The sequence below is a fragment of the Planococcus citri genome, chromosome 2, assembly GCF_950023065.1.
Source record: "Planococcus citri chromosome 2, ihPlaCitr1.1, whole genome shotgun sequence".
NCBI classification, from domain to species: domain Eukaryota; kingdom Metazoa; phylum Arthropoda; class Insecta; order Hemiptera; family Pseudococcidae; genus Planococcus; species Planococcus citri.
Genome location: NC_088678.1, coordinates 1,241,079 through 1,259,474, shown reverse-complemented (window position 1 = coordinate 1,259,474; position 18,396 = coordinate 1,241,079). Strand labels below are relative to the sequence as shown.

Below are 18,396 nucleotides of genomic sequence, written 5' to 3'. Positions count from 1 at the left end.
CAAATATTTTCGCTGATACATAAATTCTGTTTCACAGGCTAGGATAGAATTAGCTATAGCGCCATTGAACAACGAAGCCGAATGGATTCACTTAGGTCCACACGAAGAATTGGTTATGCCAAGAGTACGTGTTTTTTGCTATTAATTTTCTTCATTTTGTTGACTTTATTTACAAATGTCTATTAATTTTTTTTTTTTTAATCCCTCGTAGAATGATTTTGGATCGTATATTCCTTCGGATCATTTATCACCCCCTTCGACTACATCTCGTCTTTCGGATTCTGACACCTCGGATTTCGATGACTCAAATAGAAGAGTTGCTGACGGTGCTTCTATTAGTAGTTTAGGAAGTTCGACGAGGTAATTGTTATCAATTTTTTCATTTCATGTGTTCGATGCTCTTATACGGGTTGGCAAAATGGGCAGGCCAATTGTAATATTTTTAATCCTCTCGTATGTTTTACAGTCCGCCTCCTGATTACGAGAAAAATGAAAGAAGGAAATCTCGTCGAGATACCATTTCGCCACAAGATTACAATAAAACGTCATCGTACAAAGGATCGTTATACAAACATCAATCATTGGAAAGAGATGTTTATACGAAGGTATCTCAATTTAATTCGAAATTGTTCGCTTTAGTCGTTATTAGTGGAAATTAGAATTTTTTGACGATTTATGTGCTTTGAATTTTTCAGACGAGCTACAGCGGATACCCTCAAAGATCAAGATCAGCAGCGCCTACAGATACACCAAGTTTGCATTATCGTTCGCGGTCAAAAAGTCCGACTAGAGTTTACGAAAGAAGTCTTTCACCTACCAGTCACAGGTACCTACTTAATTCGAGTTTGGTTTACGAATAGAAAATTTACCCTACAGTTGTATATCATTCTATTTTACTCATGAACGAAATTCGAAACTGCCCAAAAATTAGGGAATAAATAAATAGATGGTAGAAATCAGCGACTTTGAATTAAGTAGTAGAAATCGACATGTCACCCCACGTTTCATTCCTTCCATCTTTTATTTATTTATTTATTTATTTATTTATTTATTTATTTATTTTTTTGTAAATTGAAGAGGAGTTTGAAGGGCTTAAAAATTTTTTATCAAAATTAGAAGCATTTAATCCCCCCCACCCTCGGTATCAAAATCCCCATACAAAAATTTATTTTTTAAAAACAGCGATAGTAAATAGGTAATCTTTGCTATTTTATTTTTTTCAAAATTTTAAATGGCAGATTTCAATTTTCGAACTTATCATGAAAAGCGTAGCTTTTGCCTCGAAAGTCCAATTCTGACTTTTTTTAGAGACTCATAACAAAATTCAAATCTCCAACCAGTTTTCTTTAAAATCCCGCAAACAGATTTGCTCGAAATTCAACCAGTCTTGAGATACGAGCATTCAAAATACGGGAATAGTTTCTCAAGAAATCGCCTGTACAAAGAGATGTTAATAAAATTGCATATTCGGTTCGCCGTAAATAATCCGCTCTGTATTTACGGCAAACTGAGTATGCAATTCTATTAACACCTTCAAAAGGGTTCCAAACCTGTTCCATTTTAACTGGAGCTACGTAAAAACAGGGGTGGGTGGTACGATTTTGCTCGGATTTTTTCATGAATTTTCTACGATTGTCTGTTCTGCGAAAATTTCTGTCCCAGATCTTCGGTTGGTGACGGGACAGAGAGGGAAAATAGCCATTGTAATAATTGGTCTTGCAAAATTCGAAAAGTCAGCATATTAATTTTAAAAATGTGATCTCAAGATTTCTGTTGAGGGAATAAACCGCCCCCTCCGTCATCTATTTCGATCAAAATGCGAAAAATTACAAAAGTGAAGTGGCATATCGATTGCTACTGATTTGGAGGTACTGAGTTCGGATATGGACTTATGTTCCAGTACAATTTGAACATGATAAGAATGTCAATAAATCCAAATTGCTTTGTGACGAGTCGTTTTTCATGCTTTTGAGGGCGTTGAACTGAAATTTTCACTCATTTTTTTGGATTTGTACCCTCGGTGTCTCTCTTAGGTGTCCTCCTAATTTTGAGAATTGAAATTTGATAATTTTTTGGCAATTTTCAGTTCATTTTTAGTATCTACATATGTATTTTACAGTTTTTATTATGCCTCGTGTTATTTTCGCTAAATTTTATTCTACGTTGATGAATTTGAGTAATTTTTGTACCCTTTACTCTATAATACAGTTTTCACGAAATTTCACTCAAAATCTAAGATATTTCATCAATTTTAGTATTCTGGTCGATTTTAATTGTTTTTAATGTAATTTTAACAAGCTTTAATGTTGTTCTATGCAATGTTTGCTGAATGTGCTAACGTACATAAGATGTAATCAATGTTTTGGTAATTTTCAGCAATTTTTATATCGACTTTATGCTCTTTTTTCTCATAATTCATGTAATTTTTCCGAATTTCACTTATGTACTCGTATTTTACTCTTTCAGTCGCGTCTTTTTAACAACATTTAAGTAACTTTTGCAAATTTTCCTAGTTTTTCATGAATTTATGGTAATTTTTATAATCCGACAAATTAGCTTAACAAATTTTGTGCGATATTTTGTTCAATTCCGACAAGTTTTCATGCTATTTTGAGAATATTTAATCAAATTTATGTAATCTGGAGAGTTGTATCATGATTTTACTCAATTTAGTTACAATTTGGGATGTTTATTTGTTATTCTGACCAGTTTTAACGATTTTTAAACAATTTTTTAAATGTTATGCACAATTTATCATTAGCTTTCAAGTGGTTTTTATTCCAATTTTAAAGTTTCTATAATGCTTCAGATGATTTTTTTTCATAATTTCGTTCAATAATTTTAAAGCAATAATTTTAGTGAGATTCTATTTTATAATTCTGATTGCTGATTTCTTATCTACATTATATTTATGGTGACTTTCAATAACCGGTAGGGAGGTCGATTTAGCAATTTTTGTTGTTTTTTCTACATTTTTGGCAAATGATTATTCAGTTTTGAGAATGTTTAATTACCTTTCAATAATTTTCAAAAAATTTCTCCCAAATTTTGAAACATCAGTGCATAAAAATGCACGCATCCAACGCGTTGCTATGTGATGTTGATTTCCCATCATTAAATGCTAAACGTGACGGTATGATTTTTTTTTTTTGCAGAGCTCAGTCGTATGGATCAGTTTACCCAGTTCCAGCTTACGGACCAAAGATGTATACTACACGTTCGGCAACGTCGACTCCGATATCATCGCCAAAAAGAAGACTACTCCCAAAAATTCCCGTTAGTGTGTCACCAGCATTACGTGAACGAATCGCTCATGTAAGTTTGGCGTTTTCAAATTAGCCAAAGTAGATACTTATTCAATTAAGTACTGTATACTCATCTCTAGTATCCTAAAATTTCTAAAAAATTATTCAGTTGATCGTGTTTATTTATTTCAATCTTATTGAAAAATGGATTTTCTCATGTAAAATAGTTCTTAATAATTGTGTAACATAATTTTTAATTTCCTCCTTTTTACCCTAATTAATACCTACTTACCTAATTACATTATCCTTGAAATAATTTGTCTCGTCGTGTTACGTTGAAATGTGTTGATTTTTAAACATTTAGGATCTAGAAAATCGAGGTTTATATTTTAAGAATCGAATGAGACAAACTCGTCCGAGTGGAGGAAGATTTTCGGGATGGAGCCGTCACCACTACAGCGGTCTGAGCGACGGTGACTTGCCGCACCAGCACAGATCTCTATCTCCTCCCAGCGCTCGTGAATTGGGTTTTCTTTGTGGACCAAAAAAAGAGGGCGATGTCGAAGATAGTTATAGCATAGACAGCAGCACATTTTCCACGCAGTCGGAGCAGCCGCAAAAAAGTCGTTTCGAGTTGGTGTTTTGATTTCTATAGTAAAGGTGGTTAGGTGTTACGTGCTATCGAGTGCGTTTAAAAAGGCTTTCTACATTTTACAGCGATTACGGAGCTAGAAGAGGTAGCTCGCATCAATCTCCTTCAACTTCGGGACCAGCCATGGAATCATTAGAAAGAAGTCTATCGCACAGCGACATGCCAAGTGATAAAAATATAGGTTAGTATAACGTGTTTTTGCCTGTGTAGATACCTGTGTTTATTTGAAAATCTCGCATTATTGCGGTTTTTTAAAACTGCGTTTTCACGTCTGTTTTTGATTTCACAGAGAGTAGTCTGAGTGATTTAACGTTACATAGTCTGCCCCCTTCGAATGAGAGCCAGCGTAATAAATGCAGTCCGAACACCAGTGAAAGAGGCAGCGTTAAAAGTATTCCTGGGGCCAGAGGAAGCCCCGACTCATTAAGCAGTCTGCCAAAAAAAAGTAATTCTACTTCTCAACTTTCCGCCACTGGTAAGTACTCGAACATTAGTTCGATTTTCATATTCGTGTTTTTCGATAGGCTATTTTTTGTGGAATTACCTACTATTACTTATTTATGTATTTTCTTCATTCGCTCGCGAATTACGAGTCCAAGAGTGACAACACAAATTCAGTTTTTTTTTTTTTTTTTTTTTTTTTGTTAGGGAAGGGAAGAGAAAGTCTGTGATTAATTTGTACAATCAGCATAGATGTCTACTACATATTCGTTTCAATTTTGACCAATGACTTATGGGTAAAATACTTCGTAGGTTCTTTTATACTACCTGCTTTGCAACAATATCGATTCGATATATTTTTTCAAAAAAAAGACGTTTGAAATACTAATTAACACAGACACACACCAAAACTAACTGATGTTGAAATTATGGTACCTAGAGGGTTTAAAAAAAAACGAAATAGGTATAATTTTGAACAAGATTATGGTAATAAGTCACTCGATGTAAATTTAATAATCATGGTTTTCCAATTTTCGGAGGGGTGGTGAGTTGGAGAGAAGTCCGTCGGAGTGTTTTTAACTTTTAATAGGATGAGAGGTAAGCTGAAACTACAAAAAGTTGAAACTACAAAATCAAGCCATTGCAGTTCACAAAATTGAAAATTAAATTGAATTGGCATCGATTGAATCCTATTAAACAGATGTACCCACACACTTTTACGATTAGATACTTCAATATATTAGTCCGGCATATGACAATAGGAGTAATTGCACCCCCCCCCCCCAACGACTTGAAATCCACCAGCAGTCCACTTTGTAGCGTATTGAAATTAGTTTTTAGTATAAATTTCAGCTTTACAGCTCCGATTTGGTGGAATTTTGTGGGAATTTCGAGTTTCAAAAATCTGCTGGAGGCTCCAATAATTTTCAAAAAAGTAGCTGGAGGCTCTAAAATGACTTGAACCCACCTGAAGTCGTCTTCAGAGGGTGTTAAAATTGGAGTGTAGAGTAAATTTCAGCTTTCCATCTCCCTTTGATGAAATTTTGTGAGAATTTAAAGTTTCAAAAATCTGCTGGAGGCTTAAGGAATTTTCAAAAAGTCGCTGGAGGCTCTAAAATGACTTGAACCCACCTGAAGTCGTCTTCAGAGGGTGTTAAAATTGGAGTGTAGAGTAAATTTCAGCTTTCCATCTCCCTTTGATAAAATTTTGTGAGAATTTAAAGTTTCAAAAATCGGGAGTTGGTGAGTTGATTCCCAAAATGAAAAAACTGTCCGAATTGATTCCCACCTTTTCTTTTGACATGTCCGAATTGATTCCCACCTTTTCTTTTGACATGTACGAATTGATTCCCACCTTTTCTTTTGACATGTACGAATTGATTCCCACATTGCTGGGATGGGAGGAATAGAAATCGGAATTCAGTTTAGAATGGAAACTTTTACAGGAATTGGTCGTCCGATTGATGGTTGCAGCATACTGAGCCCAAAGTGCTGGCAGGAATTGAGATGATGTTGAGATGTAGTTGTCGTAAACATACCTATGTCTCAAATTCACACATCTTATCATCGTTCGTTTTCTGTTTATGAATCTCAGTTATATTTTTGAAACATTCAGCCACATCTTCAGGTGGGAGGAATGAGCGAATACTGAATGAGAGAATGCTGAATGAAAGGGCAGTGAATGAGAAAACTGAATAAAAGTATTGCTGCGCCATTCGGAGATAAGAGTTATCTAGTTTGAAATTGATTCATACATTGTCGATGGATACGAATTTGTTCATGTAATAAAGTGCATTTGCATAACAGATAAATAGGTAAATACCTATATGCGTACTTCAGCACAAACTCTGACATGAAATGTAATCAATTCATTCATACGCAATAAAAAAGTACATGGGAATTAATTCGTACACTCGAAAATAAAATGTGGGAATCAATTCGTACATGTGAAAAGAAAAGGTGGGAATCAATTCGGACACCTTCATTTCAAAAAAAATCAAACGGGAATCAACTCACCTACAGCCCAAAAATCTGTTGAAGGCTTTAGGAATTTTCAAAAAGTAGCTGGAGGCTCCAAAATGAATTGAAATTCACCTGCAGTACTTCGTAGCTTATTGAAATTAGTTTTTAGAATAAATTTCAGCCTTACAACTCCAATTTGATGGAATTTTGTGGGAATTTCGAGTTTCAAAAATCTGCTGGAGGCTCCAGAACTGCTCAAAACAAGTTGAAACCGTAACCAATTGATTTGGCATGTCGAAAATAGGGTGTATTCATAATTTCAGCTTTCTTGGTCAGTTTGGTAAAATTTTGATTTTTTTCCTCATTTTTGGCCTAAATTGGATTTTTAAAAATTCACCAAAAATCGAAAAACGCACTTTAGCACTTGAAATTTTGACAGGTGATAAATTTTTGCATGATCTTTCGATCTACCTTTGTAAGGTTTGAAAAATTTCGTGCAAGTCCTATGTTGAAACGATAAATCTGCGATTTCGGCTGACCTGTCGATCAAAATGCCCGCCATTTTGTAAGTAAGACCAACTTTTTTTTAGGCAAGTTTGCTTTAGAATGTTCCTTAGGATGTCCCCTTTAAGAAAACAGTTGTCCTGGAGGATCGGAGGGGGGGGGTGCAATTACTCCTATTGTCATATGCCGAACTATATGCATAGGGAGGATTTCCTCCCAAAAAAGTGTCTGCGGATCTTGATCAAATTCACCAGAGACCTTTATTTTGGTTAAAATTTACCGAATTTTTTCCTTCGCGATCTACCCTAATAGACAATAGATAGGTACCTATCCTTGGTATTTACGTGTCTATTAATCGGAAGATAGGGAACTATGGGTACCTCTTGTATGTATTGTATCAAGATTAATCAACGATAAATTAGGTATACAAAATGCTTCAAAAAATTAATGCAAAATAAACATCGGAATAATAAGTAATACCTAATCCATCTTCTAAATAAAAACCACAACTAATATTAAACCGATTCAATAAAACCGGCGATTCGGTGATTACTTTGTACTAAATATATGTAAAAATATTTTTTCGGAAACACGATGGTAAATTACGAAGTGTTAGATCAATTTAGAAGCCTCTGCATGTGATCGTATAATGTGAGAACAAAACCAAATGATAGATAAGATATACCTAATTACTAGGAAAAAATTCACTTTGATTTCAGAGGTTTTACACACCTAATTGATCTTACACTTTGCTCAATTATTATTCATTATGTGTGATTGTGCGAGGGAATAATTTTTACGATAAATATTGACAAAAACGCTTCAGTCAAATAGTATTATAAATAACCTCATCATCAGGTATTTGTACCGCAGTAATTTAAAAAAAAAAAAAAACCTAAAAACTTTGATATTTTAAAAATATAAACGAGTACACTGATACTTTTACCTACGAATATCATTGTTCTGTGGGTATTCTTAAGAAACAAACTAAAGGTACAAATAAAAAAAATACGGCGCTAAGTAGACGTTAATTTGTTTTGTGTATTTTCAGCATCATTTTGGCATTTCACAAATACGTACTACCATTAAAATATTATAATATCTATTACCTACCTACCTACCTACCTACCTACGTAATTGAAATTAATAATATCGTTGAAATAGAGCACTTCTTTTTTCGAATTACTCATACCTATAGAGCTATAGATGTATTGCAATCGCACAGTCAACTTCATTCAAGCTCTCGCATACTTCTTTTGTTTGTTATTTTTTTTAGCCTCAAAATACTTACATAAATGTGCGGTTATATGTGGTGTGCAATTGTTTATGATTTTTATGCTTCTTTTTCGTACCATGTGTTTTCTCATCTAAGTCTGTAATCATTTGTGTTCAAAAAGGATTTTTTTTTCTTCGTCAACGTAAGTTTCCTGAAAGATTAACGCGAACGAGACGATTCACATGGTGTATGGAAATACTCGATTAATCGTTTTTATTTTATTTTTTTTTGTTTTTTTTTTCTTTTGGTGGTGCATTTTATTTTATTTTGCGATAGAGCCGATATTCATTTTTGTAATCGCAAACAATTACGATTCGTGTTGTTTATGTTCTAAGTCGATGTGTTTTTAATTTTTTTTTTTCGTTTTCACAAGCCTTTAAAAAAATTGAAAAATGTTTAACAATTTTTTTAAATTGCTGTTCGCTAATTTTTTTCTTTTTTTTAATTCATCATTGGAATGCAATACCATCGCCTGTAATAATGATTTACTATTTTTTCGACGCATGATTTCACAAATTTCTCGAACCATTATTAATTTTTAAAATTTTGATCCTTGAGAACACTTTTTTTTTAAACGCACTCAACGATATTAATATTATAGGTAGAGAGAGAATCACCAAAAAAAAAAAAAGTAAAAATTTTAAACCAGACAAAAAGAAAACTTACCTGATGATGAGGATAAAGATTACGATAGAATATGATTACCTATCTACGTATTTAATTGCACGCCACTCGACGGTGGAATTTTCCACTAATTTGAGTTTTCGTTTTCTAATATTCCTTCACACCATTTTGTGTGTAGATAAATTTCGAAGAAGAAGGAAATGAATATTTCGGAAAATTCAGGGCCACGTGCTGCCGATATTGAAACCTAGAAAAACGAAGGGCTCTATTTCATTATACTAATTTTTCGCTTGGCTTTCTTTTTTTCTATTTGATAGCTTACGAAGCGTTTAAGTCTAAGTTATTTTTCTCTTTCGACTGTTATTTTTTTTTTTTACTTCGTTCGTTTGATTTTGATTTATTCTTTAATATTGTTTTTCTTCTCTTTTTTTGGCTTTGTATTTTTACATGTTTATTGTTTATCTTACTTACCTACTCTTACCTGGTTACCTTATTAAAGCACGCTTTTTACAAAATCCCGCCCACACAACATATCAAAATGCAAACTGGTTACCCATGAATTGTCAATTTTGATGGCAGATTTTCTATGCGATAGGATATTTCCAAGTTTTCATTAAAGTTTAAGGTTTTGGTTCAAAGTTGAGTGTGTGACTCGGATACGAAGAACGAGATGGCTCGAGTGACAATTATTTCGAGGTTGTTTGAATTGAACGTTTCGAAGAAAATCGCGAGAATAATTCTAATGATTGTTTCGATGATTGATACGTCTACGTTTTATAGAATTGTGTACCTACCTTGCTACTTTGAAAATTTGTTTGAAAAGAGTCATTTGCACAAATTTTTATCTACCTACGTCATCCTTATTATTTCCTCATCGATTATCTTCAACTTAAAAGTTACCTACTGTTATTTGTAGGCGATTTGGAAATTAATTAAACATGTTTAGGTAATTTTCTGCATTACGAAATTTGCCACTTGTAATGCTGTTTCACTCTTCGAGCAAATATTCAAAAAACCTAACTAACGCGAGAGGTACTTTTTATTTGGTTGTTTGAACTGCGTACGCATTTCACCTTAAATAATAAATTTCGATTCGTTTGAAACCCAGAAAGACTGTTTCGCATTTATTTCGTTCTTAAACGAAAATAGTATAACGTTATTAACGTTGGATTGATCGTAACGACATCGAGTATAAGTATTAGTTTAGTCAGAAAAATTTTCTATTGATGCATTTGTTGCTCTCGAACGCAAAAATGACGAGTCTCCGAGTCGACTCATCGAATACGAAGTGATTTTGAGTTACCAACTTCGACAATTTTTTCGAAGATTTCCCGCAGTAGGAAAATAGACCTAGATAGATGTTTTATCCTGATCATGATGAAAAAATGAAAAAAGGTTCGTGAATTACGTAAACTATTTACTTTTTGCTAGTGGAGAACAAAATTACAATAAAGCCCGCCGAGTTACCTATTTTTTTTTTCGTAGTTTGCATTTAACTACCTATTTTATACCTAATATTCTTTTTATTATTTTTCAATTTATTTACCTATAGCTACGTAGTTGCATTTTATTTCTTCTTTCTGAAAATTAATTAAATTACGTATTAGATATTACCTGTTTAGATATTATATAGCTTTTATACGTTCACTGCCAAATCTATTCTAGATCAATCACTGCCTTATATTTTTGTAGCACACGAATAATAATTACATAATAGAAGCTTTTTATTTTTACTTACCTTTTTTTTTTGCAATAGAATTTTAATTTTCAGTAAGCAATAAGGTAGAAATTCTTTTGACACTTTTACTCTGTGATGAGCATTTCGACTAACTCTTTTTACTATTTTTAATACGTTTATTCGATCTCTTTAAAGTTTTTTTGGGCTTTAATGATTTTTTTAAATTACCTAATTAATTGTTAAACGCTTTTATGTTATATTCGTTTCTTTGTTCTTGGCGAATTTAAATGCTAACGATGATCAACTTTGCGCAAAGTTTGTGTGTTGAAAAAAAAATCCAACTGGAATCGAATCGAATCGAATCGACAAAATAAACACATGGCAAAAAAAATTTGCGATTTTTCCCGCTCCCACCCCCTAAAGTGGCGACCTCGGGTGAGAAAATAATTCCCTATTTTTTATTTTTTCCATTTTCAAAAAATTCGGGCTGCGGTGGACCCCTCAATTTTCCAAAATTTGAAAAAACCTACTTCAAAGAAAAATTTTTAAAATTTCAAAATTTCGAGTTCCATCATCTCTAGAAGGTCCTTTTTGAGTAAAAAAGACTTTTATGACGATATTAGCCACCTCCCATGAAAACCAAGCTGACCCCTCCAGGATAGCTGAAATTCGTATGTGGGATGTCCTAAAATTAGTTGTTTTTGGTCTTTCCTCCTCCCAACCCCACAAAGTGGTGTCTTTTGGTGAGAAAATGATTTTTTATTTTTTCCATTTTCAAAAAATTCGGGTTGCGGTGGGCCCCTCAATTTTCAAAAATTTGAAAAAAAACCAATTCAAAAAATTTTTTTTTTTAATTCCAAAATTTTGAGTTCCATTGTCTCTAAAAGGTCCCTCTTGAGAGTCTTTCTTGAGTAAAATAGACTCTCATCACGATTTTAGCCCCCTCCCATGAAAACTAAGCTTACCCCACCAGAAAAGCTAAAATACAAATTTCAGTTATTCTGGTGGGGTCAGCTTGGTTTTCATGTGAGGGGGCTAAAATCGTCATGAGAGTCTATTTTACTCAAGAGAGACCTTTTAGAGACGATGGAACTCGAAATCTTCGAATTTTAAAAAATTTTCTTTGAATTGTTTTTTTCAAATTTTTCAAATTTTTCTTTGAAGTGGGTTTTTTCAAATTTTTGAAAATTGAGGGGCCCACCGCAGCCCGAATTTTTCGAAAATGGAAAAAATAAAAAATAGGGAATCATTTTCTCACCCGAGGTCACCACTTTAGGGGGTGGAAGCGGAAAAAATCCCAACTTCAAAAAAAGGACCACCCTACCACCCTCCCATTTTCTGGAGGATATCACTGAAATTCGGGAAGACCATCGACAGGTGCTTGTCGAAAAATCTGACCACGGCTCCAGTTTACATGGAGTAGGTTTAAAAATGATGTTGTGTTAATAGAATTGCATACTCAGTTCGCCGTAAACACGAGTACAGCGCGGATTATGTATGTATTTACGGCGAACCGAGTAGGCAATTTTATTAACACCTTTTATTTTATGCGATTTCTTGAAGAACTAGGTATCGAACTTTAAATGCTCCTGTCTCGAGACCGGTTGAACTTTGAGCAAATCTGTTTACGGAGTTTTAAAGAAAATAGATTGGAGTTTTAAATATTGTCATAATAATTTATTGGAAAGCTTGCAAATGAACTTTCAACGTGAAAGTTCAACTTTTGATGATAAGTGCAAACATTAGGTAAGTGGCTATCATTTAAAAATTTGAAAAATTACTGAGAAGACCATATTTCAATCTCGTTTTTTAACCTGGAGAGGAAGAGAAGGATACAAAAGCCCTAATTTTGGTCAAAATTTAAAAAAAAAAAAATCATTTTTTTTTAGGAAAAAATCAACCAATGGCTGAGCTTGATCGTCGTTTTATATTGTTTTAAAATTAATTTAGATATCAATTAATATATTTATGTCTACTAATAATTAATAAGCGTGCGAATGACGCATTTTTTAAACAAAAATAGATTATTTCATGCTACTTGTATTTCAAGTTTTTTTTTCAATATTTATGTCATATTTACAAATAGATGTGTATCTACTACCTAATCTGCTAAAATTTATGCTATATGAATTAAATTCATAGCCACATTGAAATCAGTACTTACATTTACTCGAATAACTATGAACACATTAAAGATTCAATTTTGAAAAACGTTCGTTCTAAAACTTTATATTGGTAGCCTACACTAGACACTACCTAATAACGAAGTACTGTACTTACTCGTTTTTAAATCTATCGCATTTTTCATTTGTATGTTTTTCAATTGTTCTTTTTTTCTTTTTTTTTCAAGGATAATTACTTAATATTATTATGGTTGTACGAGGAATTCACACTATTGACTTGAAAGTTTACTTAGTCGGCTTAAAAATTATTACTTACTAATTTTTTTCTAGTTTTTCTACTTACCTAAGGTATACATTACATGATTTACTACCTATTTTAAAATGGACTTTTTTTTGGACACTTTGCCCTTTTTTTGCTTTATATTTCAGCGCTATAATATACTTGTACGTATATATAGATAAAAAATAAATATTTATTTTGTTTACAATAAAAAATACTATTATTAACGATGAGTGTTGATGTGTTGAAACACGGTCGCGAACCAGTCGAAGGACGCGGATTGTATACCTACCTACGTGTGTATTTTAGTTGATTAAAATTGAAGTTTATACCTGCGATCGTGAATTTATTTGCTTTTTAATGACGATTGTCGACTGTCGAGTGCCCCATTCGTGAACCTTTGCGATGATGACCCACTGTACGATGATTAATTAAACGTAATTACTCGACAAGAATGATTTTTGAATTATTATCGTACGAGTACTATACTACCTACATGTACATATTCGTAATTGTACCTTGCGTCTATTTGCACGTTTTTTAGTTTGCGAGTTCGAACGAATCGATGCCTGGTTTTAATTTGCTTTTCTTTTCTCGTCGTCGTGGTTTGTGTTTTTTTAAAAAAATTAGTTGTATACGAGTAATTATACTCTTTTGTTGTTGGTAGATTTTTTTTTCTTATAGGTTACCTATCTTAAATGATGAAAATGGTAGTACGTATTTTTTATCGCCTTATGTGCTAGTACGTAGGCTACTTTTAGTACACCATCGCCGGTGATACGATGTACATAGCCACATACGATGAACGAAAAGAATAAGTCTACGGATGTTGAGCGTGTTATGTTGGGTAATGTTAATCATTCGTAATACCTACCAATTTAAAGTACAAGTATCTAAAAGAAAATATAGACTACGTACATTTTTTTTTTTTATAATGAATTAGAATATGCCCCTCCACCCCCTCAACCTCTTCAGAAATTTTAATATCAAAATACGAGCTGACACTGCGACGTTACATTTGCCCAATAATTTAAAATTTAATACACAACACATAATATCACGATAGTTAGGTAATCTTACAACTCGCACACATCGATATAATAATTCGAACATATAGAGGCCTACTTGAATACTTTTATTCAATTCGACACAAAAACAAATAACATATTTTATATATTTAGGTATAGGTACATAATGTATGGCATATTACATAACCTATAATAAGTACCTACCTATTGCTAATAATAATTAGGTATAACTAACAGCAGCAGAAATATAGAAATAATCCCTTACACACCCTATATTTATTACTATAATTATTTATTTACTCTTAAAGGTCGAAAACGTAGATTAGGTTTCGGTTCAAGTATAAAAAGTTCATTCACTGTACAAAGAAGTGAGGAAATATTTCCAGACGAAGTACGCCATTTGGTTAAGCAAACTTCCAGTATATCTAGTGATGGGGATGGCTCGCAGGATGGCGACAGGTTCTGGTTTATTAAAAATTTCTTTTTATTGATTAAAAAAAAACATACACGAACAAAAACATATTAACAAAAAACAAAACAAAACAAGAATATCAGAAGACCAAATATGAAGTGTCGTCGTCGTTCGAAAATGATACCTTTGTTGTGTGTGCAAGTGTAGGTATATTGTAATGGTATTTCGTTGTCGAGCTTTTATTTATCATTTTTAAAGTACCTTCGCCGCGACGGCCAATTGAAAATTGGTACGACGAAAGCTTTGACGCTTCGTGAATTGAGTATAAAAATTAATTAGACAGCGAGCAACAATTTCTCCTTATGTATCGAGTACCAGAAGGGCTAAATTTATTTTGTATTTTATACTCGTAAGATATCGCTTTTCGTGAATTATTGTCTAACCCTGCTTAGGTAAATTTATTGGTAGGAACGTAAACGTATAATATTATTATGGTAGTGAACCAACTGCTATATTTACTTGTACTTGTCCAGTCAATGTATTAATTAATATCATATACCTTTGCTTAAAACTACAACATAATGGGGGTAAAAATGAAGGCTTCCATTAGGTATCATCACCTTATTCAAAACTATACAACTTTCAGATAGGTACCTATCTGATTCAGATTTTTATTTTAGATTACATAGACGGTTACTTTAGTAATTAATTAATTAATCCTTATTACCATTATCAAGGGAACATTCAAAAATATCCGAATTATAATATTCGTATGTACTTAATTAAATAACAGAAAATAAACAATGTTTCGCGATTAAATAAACTACAACCTAATTTATAAAAATAAAATTCTAATTTTTAATAATATGTATGAATCAATTGAGACGAGTAGGTATCATTGCTCATGATTACATATACATAATAATATGGGCTATTGGGCTATATTTTTTTAATTTTTTATTTATTTGTAAATAAATCTTATTCAAGCCGATGGCGAACAAAAAACTTCGCCATAAAAAAACTACATATTATAGCACATTATTGCAAGGTGTCCACTGTCTGAAAAAGTTGGAAAACTCGAGAAAGTGAGCGGATTTCGCCCCATTATGTCGACTCTCCCTGACCAGATACCAGTATTTTCAATCATTCTGAGCATCTAGCAAAATTTTGATTTTTTCAGTTCGTATCTATTTTTAAATTTGCTCGCGAGGGAAATATCTCAGCTGGCAGAACATTTTTTGAACCAGATAAAGCTAAAGTGAAAGAGCATGCTACAATGTATCACCAGTCAATATTTTAGGAGCTAAAGTACCATTTTTGATTATTGATGAATTTTTAAAAATGAAAGGTCTAAAATGGAGAAAAATCAAAATTTTACTAAATTTTGACTAAGAAAGCTAAAATTTGATATGCACCCTATCAGAAAAATGAACATCTTGGAAGTTGAACTACCTACATGAAATGTTTTCACCGAGAACTGTTCGCATTTGTTCTCTATTCTTGTAAACGTTAGTTCTAATCCCTCCCCCAACCCCCCCTCCTCAAAAAAAATTCCGTGAAAGTTTTCCTATCAAGTAGAAAAGTTGTGAAGTAGCTTCATTTTTTTGTCATTTTTTTTGCATCCTTTGAAAAAAATACTCCAACTTATGTCCAGAAAAATAAAAAAACATCAACGTACTTAAGTAGGTAGGTAGTTGTACAGTATTCTTGAGACCAAAAGACCAAAAAACAAAAACGTGATATTTACTCGTACTTATTGTTGTAAAAGTATTCGTGTATATAATTTGTTTTATACGTAATCTAATTTGTTGATTTGACCGAAGTAAATTTACGATTGTAAACGTTTTAATGAATGAATTAGGTATTTTGGCCTTCTTAGATGAACGTAGTGGCACGTCACGTAGAAAGCGTAGTTCACCTTGCAGTCTATCCACGATTGTAAGATCTCAAGAAGTAAATCCGACATTATCAGGCAGTAACAGCAGCATAAATTCAGACATATCCCGGTCGTAAGTAACGACTATCTCAAACAAATTTCTTTTCTTCTTTCTAGAATTTTTCAAAATCCTGCACGCATGAATTTTGATCACCCTATTCCTATCTTTATTTTTTTCATTTTCTGTTTATTCATAATTTTGTTTTCTTTCGACTGTTTATAGTTTTTGATTTCTTTCGTTTCGTTTCGTTTCGTTTTTTTTTTTTTTTTTTTTTATTTCATTCTTACCTAGAAAAAAGCTTGTAAAAAGGTTTGAAAATCTTTTCTTTGTAGATCTTTAGTAGAATTCATCATCGTGATTAAGGCTGTTCGATGTGTTTTTTTTTTTTCAAAAAATCCCTCTTATATACGTATTTATTTTTTTTATTTTTTCGAAAAATCTCCGAGTACCTATTTTGTACTTTTAAAAAAAAACTAGCCTGTTCATTTGAAAAATTGAAACATTTACCTAAATTTATTTGAAATTGAGAGTGATTTTAGTTTAGTTCAATTTATCCTGTTTGAATTATGAATTTCACCTTCTTTTGAAACGCCTTCGAGTAAGATGTTGGATGCTGTGTACCTAACGTGTATTATCGTGCCAAACATTACGATACCTGCGTATTTCCCTAGAATAATTGTTAATTTTTGAAACTGTTCAATACCTGTATCATTTGCCTACCTTTAACCTACATTGCACTTTTCTTTATATTAATTAAGTACCTACCTATACCACTTACCTGTATTTTTTTCTCTCTTTTTAGAATAGTTATCACACATCTTGTCATTCATCTATAGGTACATACCATTACCTATATTTTTTTTTCTATTTTTCCTTTATAGTTTCTAAGTTGCATAAACGGAATAAATATTTTTGCCCATCGTAACACCTTCTTTTAGGCCAACTTTTGAAATAGACGCGGGAAATTACACACGTATCTCTCTATATCGAGCCTGGTTTAAGCAAATGACTATTATTTTTTTGTACCGTTGCTCTATTATACTAATTAATGCATGTGCGCTTTATTCTTTTCTGTCGTGTATCATATTAGGTACTATATGTTTAGATATAGAACGACACCTTTCGAAACGCGTGGGAAATTTGCTCTCATTCATTTTATCTAACAATTTTCTTGAGTTTTTCATTTCATATTTGGTCTTCAGAATTTCTCATACATATTTCATAGATACACTGGTCGTTATTACCTTTACCTATTTAGTATTTGGGTGAATTTTAAGTCGAATTTTATTGGCTGTAAATTAATCATTGTTAATATGTATTAAATATACAGCGCTGTCGCGTTGAAGATGGCCGAAGAAGAAAAATATCAAAATTTTATCGGAACTTTGGGACCAGGCCAATTAGTTGGTCGCCAGGTACTTGGTACTCCACCGTTGGGTGAAGTCGAGGTATCCATTTCGACGCAAAAAGGCAGACTCGAGGTGGAGGTGGTACGAGTAAAAGGACTGCAACAAAATCCAGCTTTTAAAAATCTTCCAAGTGAGTATGAACGAAGCATAGGTGCATAGGTACCAGTTTCTGGCCGAACTTGGTCGTCTAATTGATTGATCGCTTGTTTCAGCTCCTTATGCCAAGCTGTACCTTGTCAAAGGAAAGAAATGTTTAGAGAAAATGAAAACTAAATCAAGTCAACCTACATTGGAACCGATTTATCAATCCAGATTTTTGTTTAAAACTAATCCGGAAGGTTGTGTTTTGCAGGTAAGCATGTTTTATATGAAATAAGCACAAATAAAAGCAATAAAAACACTGTAAATTATCAAATAATGATAATATTTTTGTAAAATTCGTGAAAAGTGAATGAAAAGTGTTGAAAACACGGGAAAGTAGTGTAAAAACTCTCATAGTAGTGTTAAAACCTTGGAAAATTGTCAACAATTATGAAACTGTTGTGAAATTTGTCAAAAATGCATGAAAAGGGTTATAAAATCTTGTACAATACTAAAAAAAAACATCAAATCAATAAAAAATGGCAAAAAAGTAATGCAAATTCTCTGAATTTTGTCAAAAATGCATGAAAAAGTACCGAAAAAAGTGTTAAAATGATGTAAAAAGACTTTTGAAACAAATATTGAAATCATTAAAAATTAGAAAAAGTAATGAAATTGTAACAAAATTAACTGAAATGAAAACTAAAGGAGGAGTTGCGATAAGACCATTTTTTGGCACCAGCT

At 32.6% G+C, this 18,396-nt stretch overlaps 1 protein-coding gene across 9 annotated transcripts in view; it reads left to right on the top strand.

The window, feature by feature from the left end:
• Rim (Rab3 interacting molecule) overlaps window positions 1–18,396 on the top strand; it is a 60,268-nt gene that overhangs the window by 38,757 nt on the left and 3,115 nt on the right. For 4 of the 9 annotated variants that reach the window (XM_065347717.1, XM_065347712.1, XM_065347718.1 and 1 more), the window contains 11 exons: window positions 38–124; window positions 212–360; window positions 467–605; window positions 696–826; window positions 3,156–3,315; window positions 3,610–3,878; window positions 3,945–4,078; window positions 4,187–4,372; window positions 14,122–14,272; window positions 17,493–17,701; window positions 17,784–17,923. In XM_065347717.1, coding sequence (XP_065203789.1) covers window positions 38–124; window positions 212–360; window positions 467–605; window positions 696–826; window positions 3,156–3,315; window positions 3,610–3,878; window positions 3,945–4,078; window positions 4,187–4,372; window positions 14,122–14,272; window positions 17,493–17,701; window positions 17,784–17,923 — 1,755 coding nt within the window. Of the gene's footprint in view, window positions 1–37; window positions 125–211; window positions 361–466; window positions 606–695; window positions 827–3,155; window positions 3,316–3,609; window positions 3,879–3,944; window positions 4,079–4,186; window positions 4,373–8,882; window positions 13,121–14,121; window positions 14,273–16,086; window positions 16,235–17,492; window positions 17,702–17,783; window positions 17,924–18,396 lie in introns of those variants that run through there. The other 5 variants (XM_065347714.1, XM_065347716.1, XM_065347713.1 and 2 more) reach the window with 5 other exon arrangements.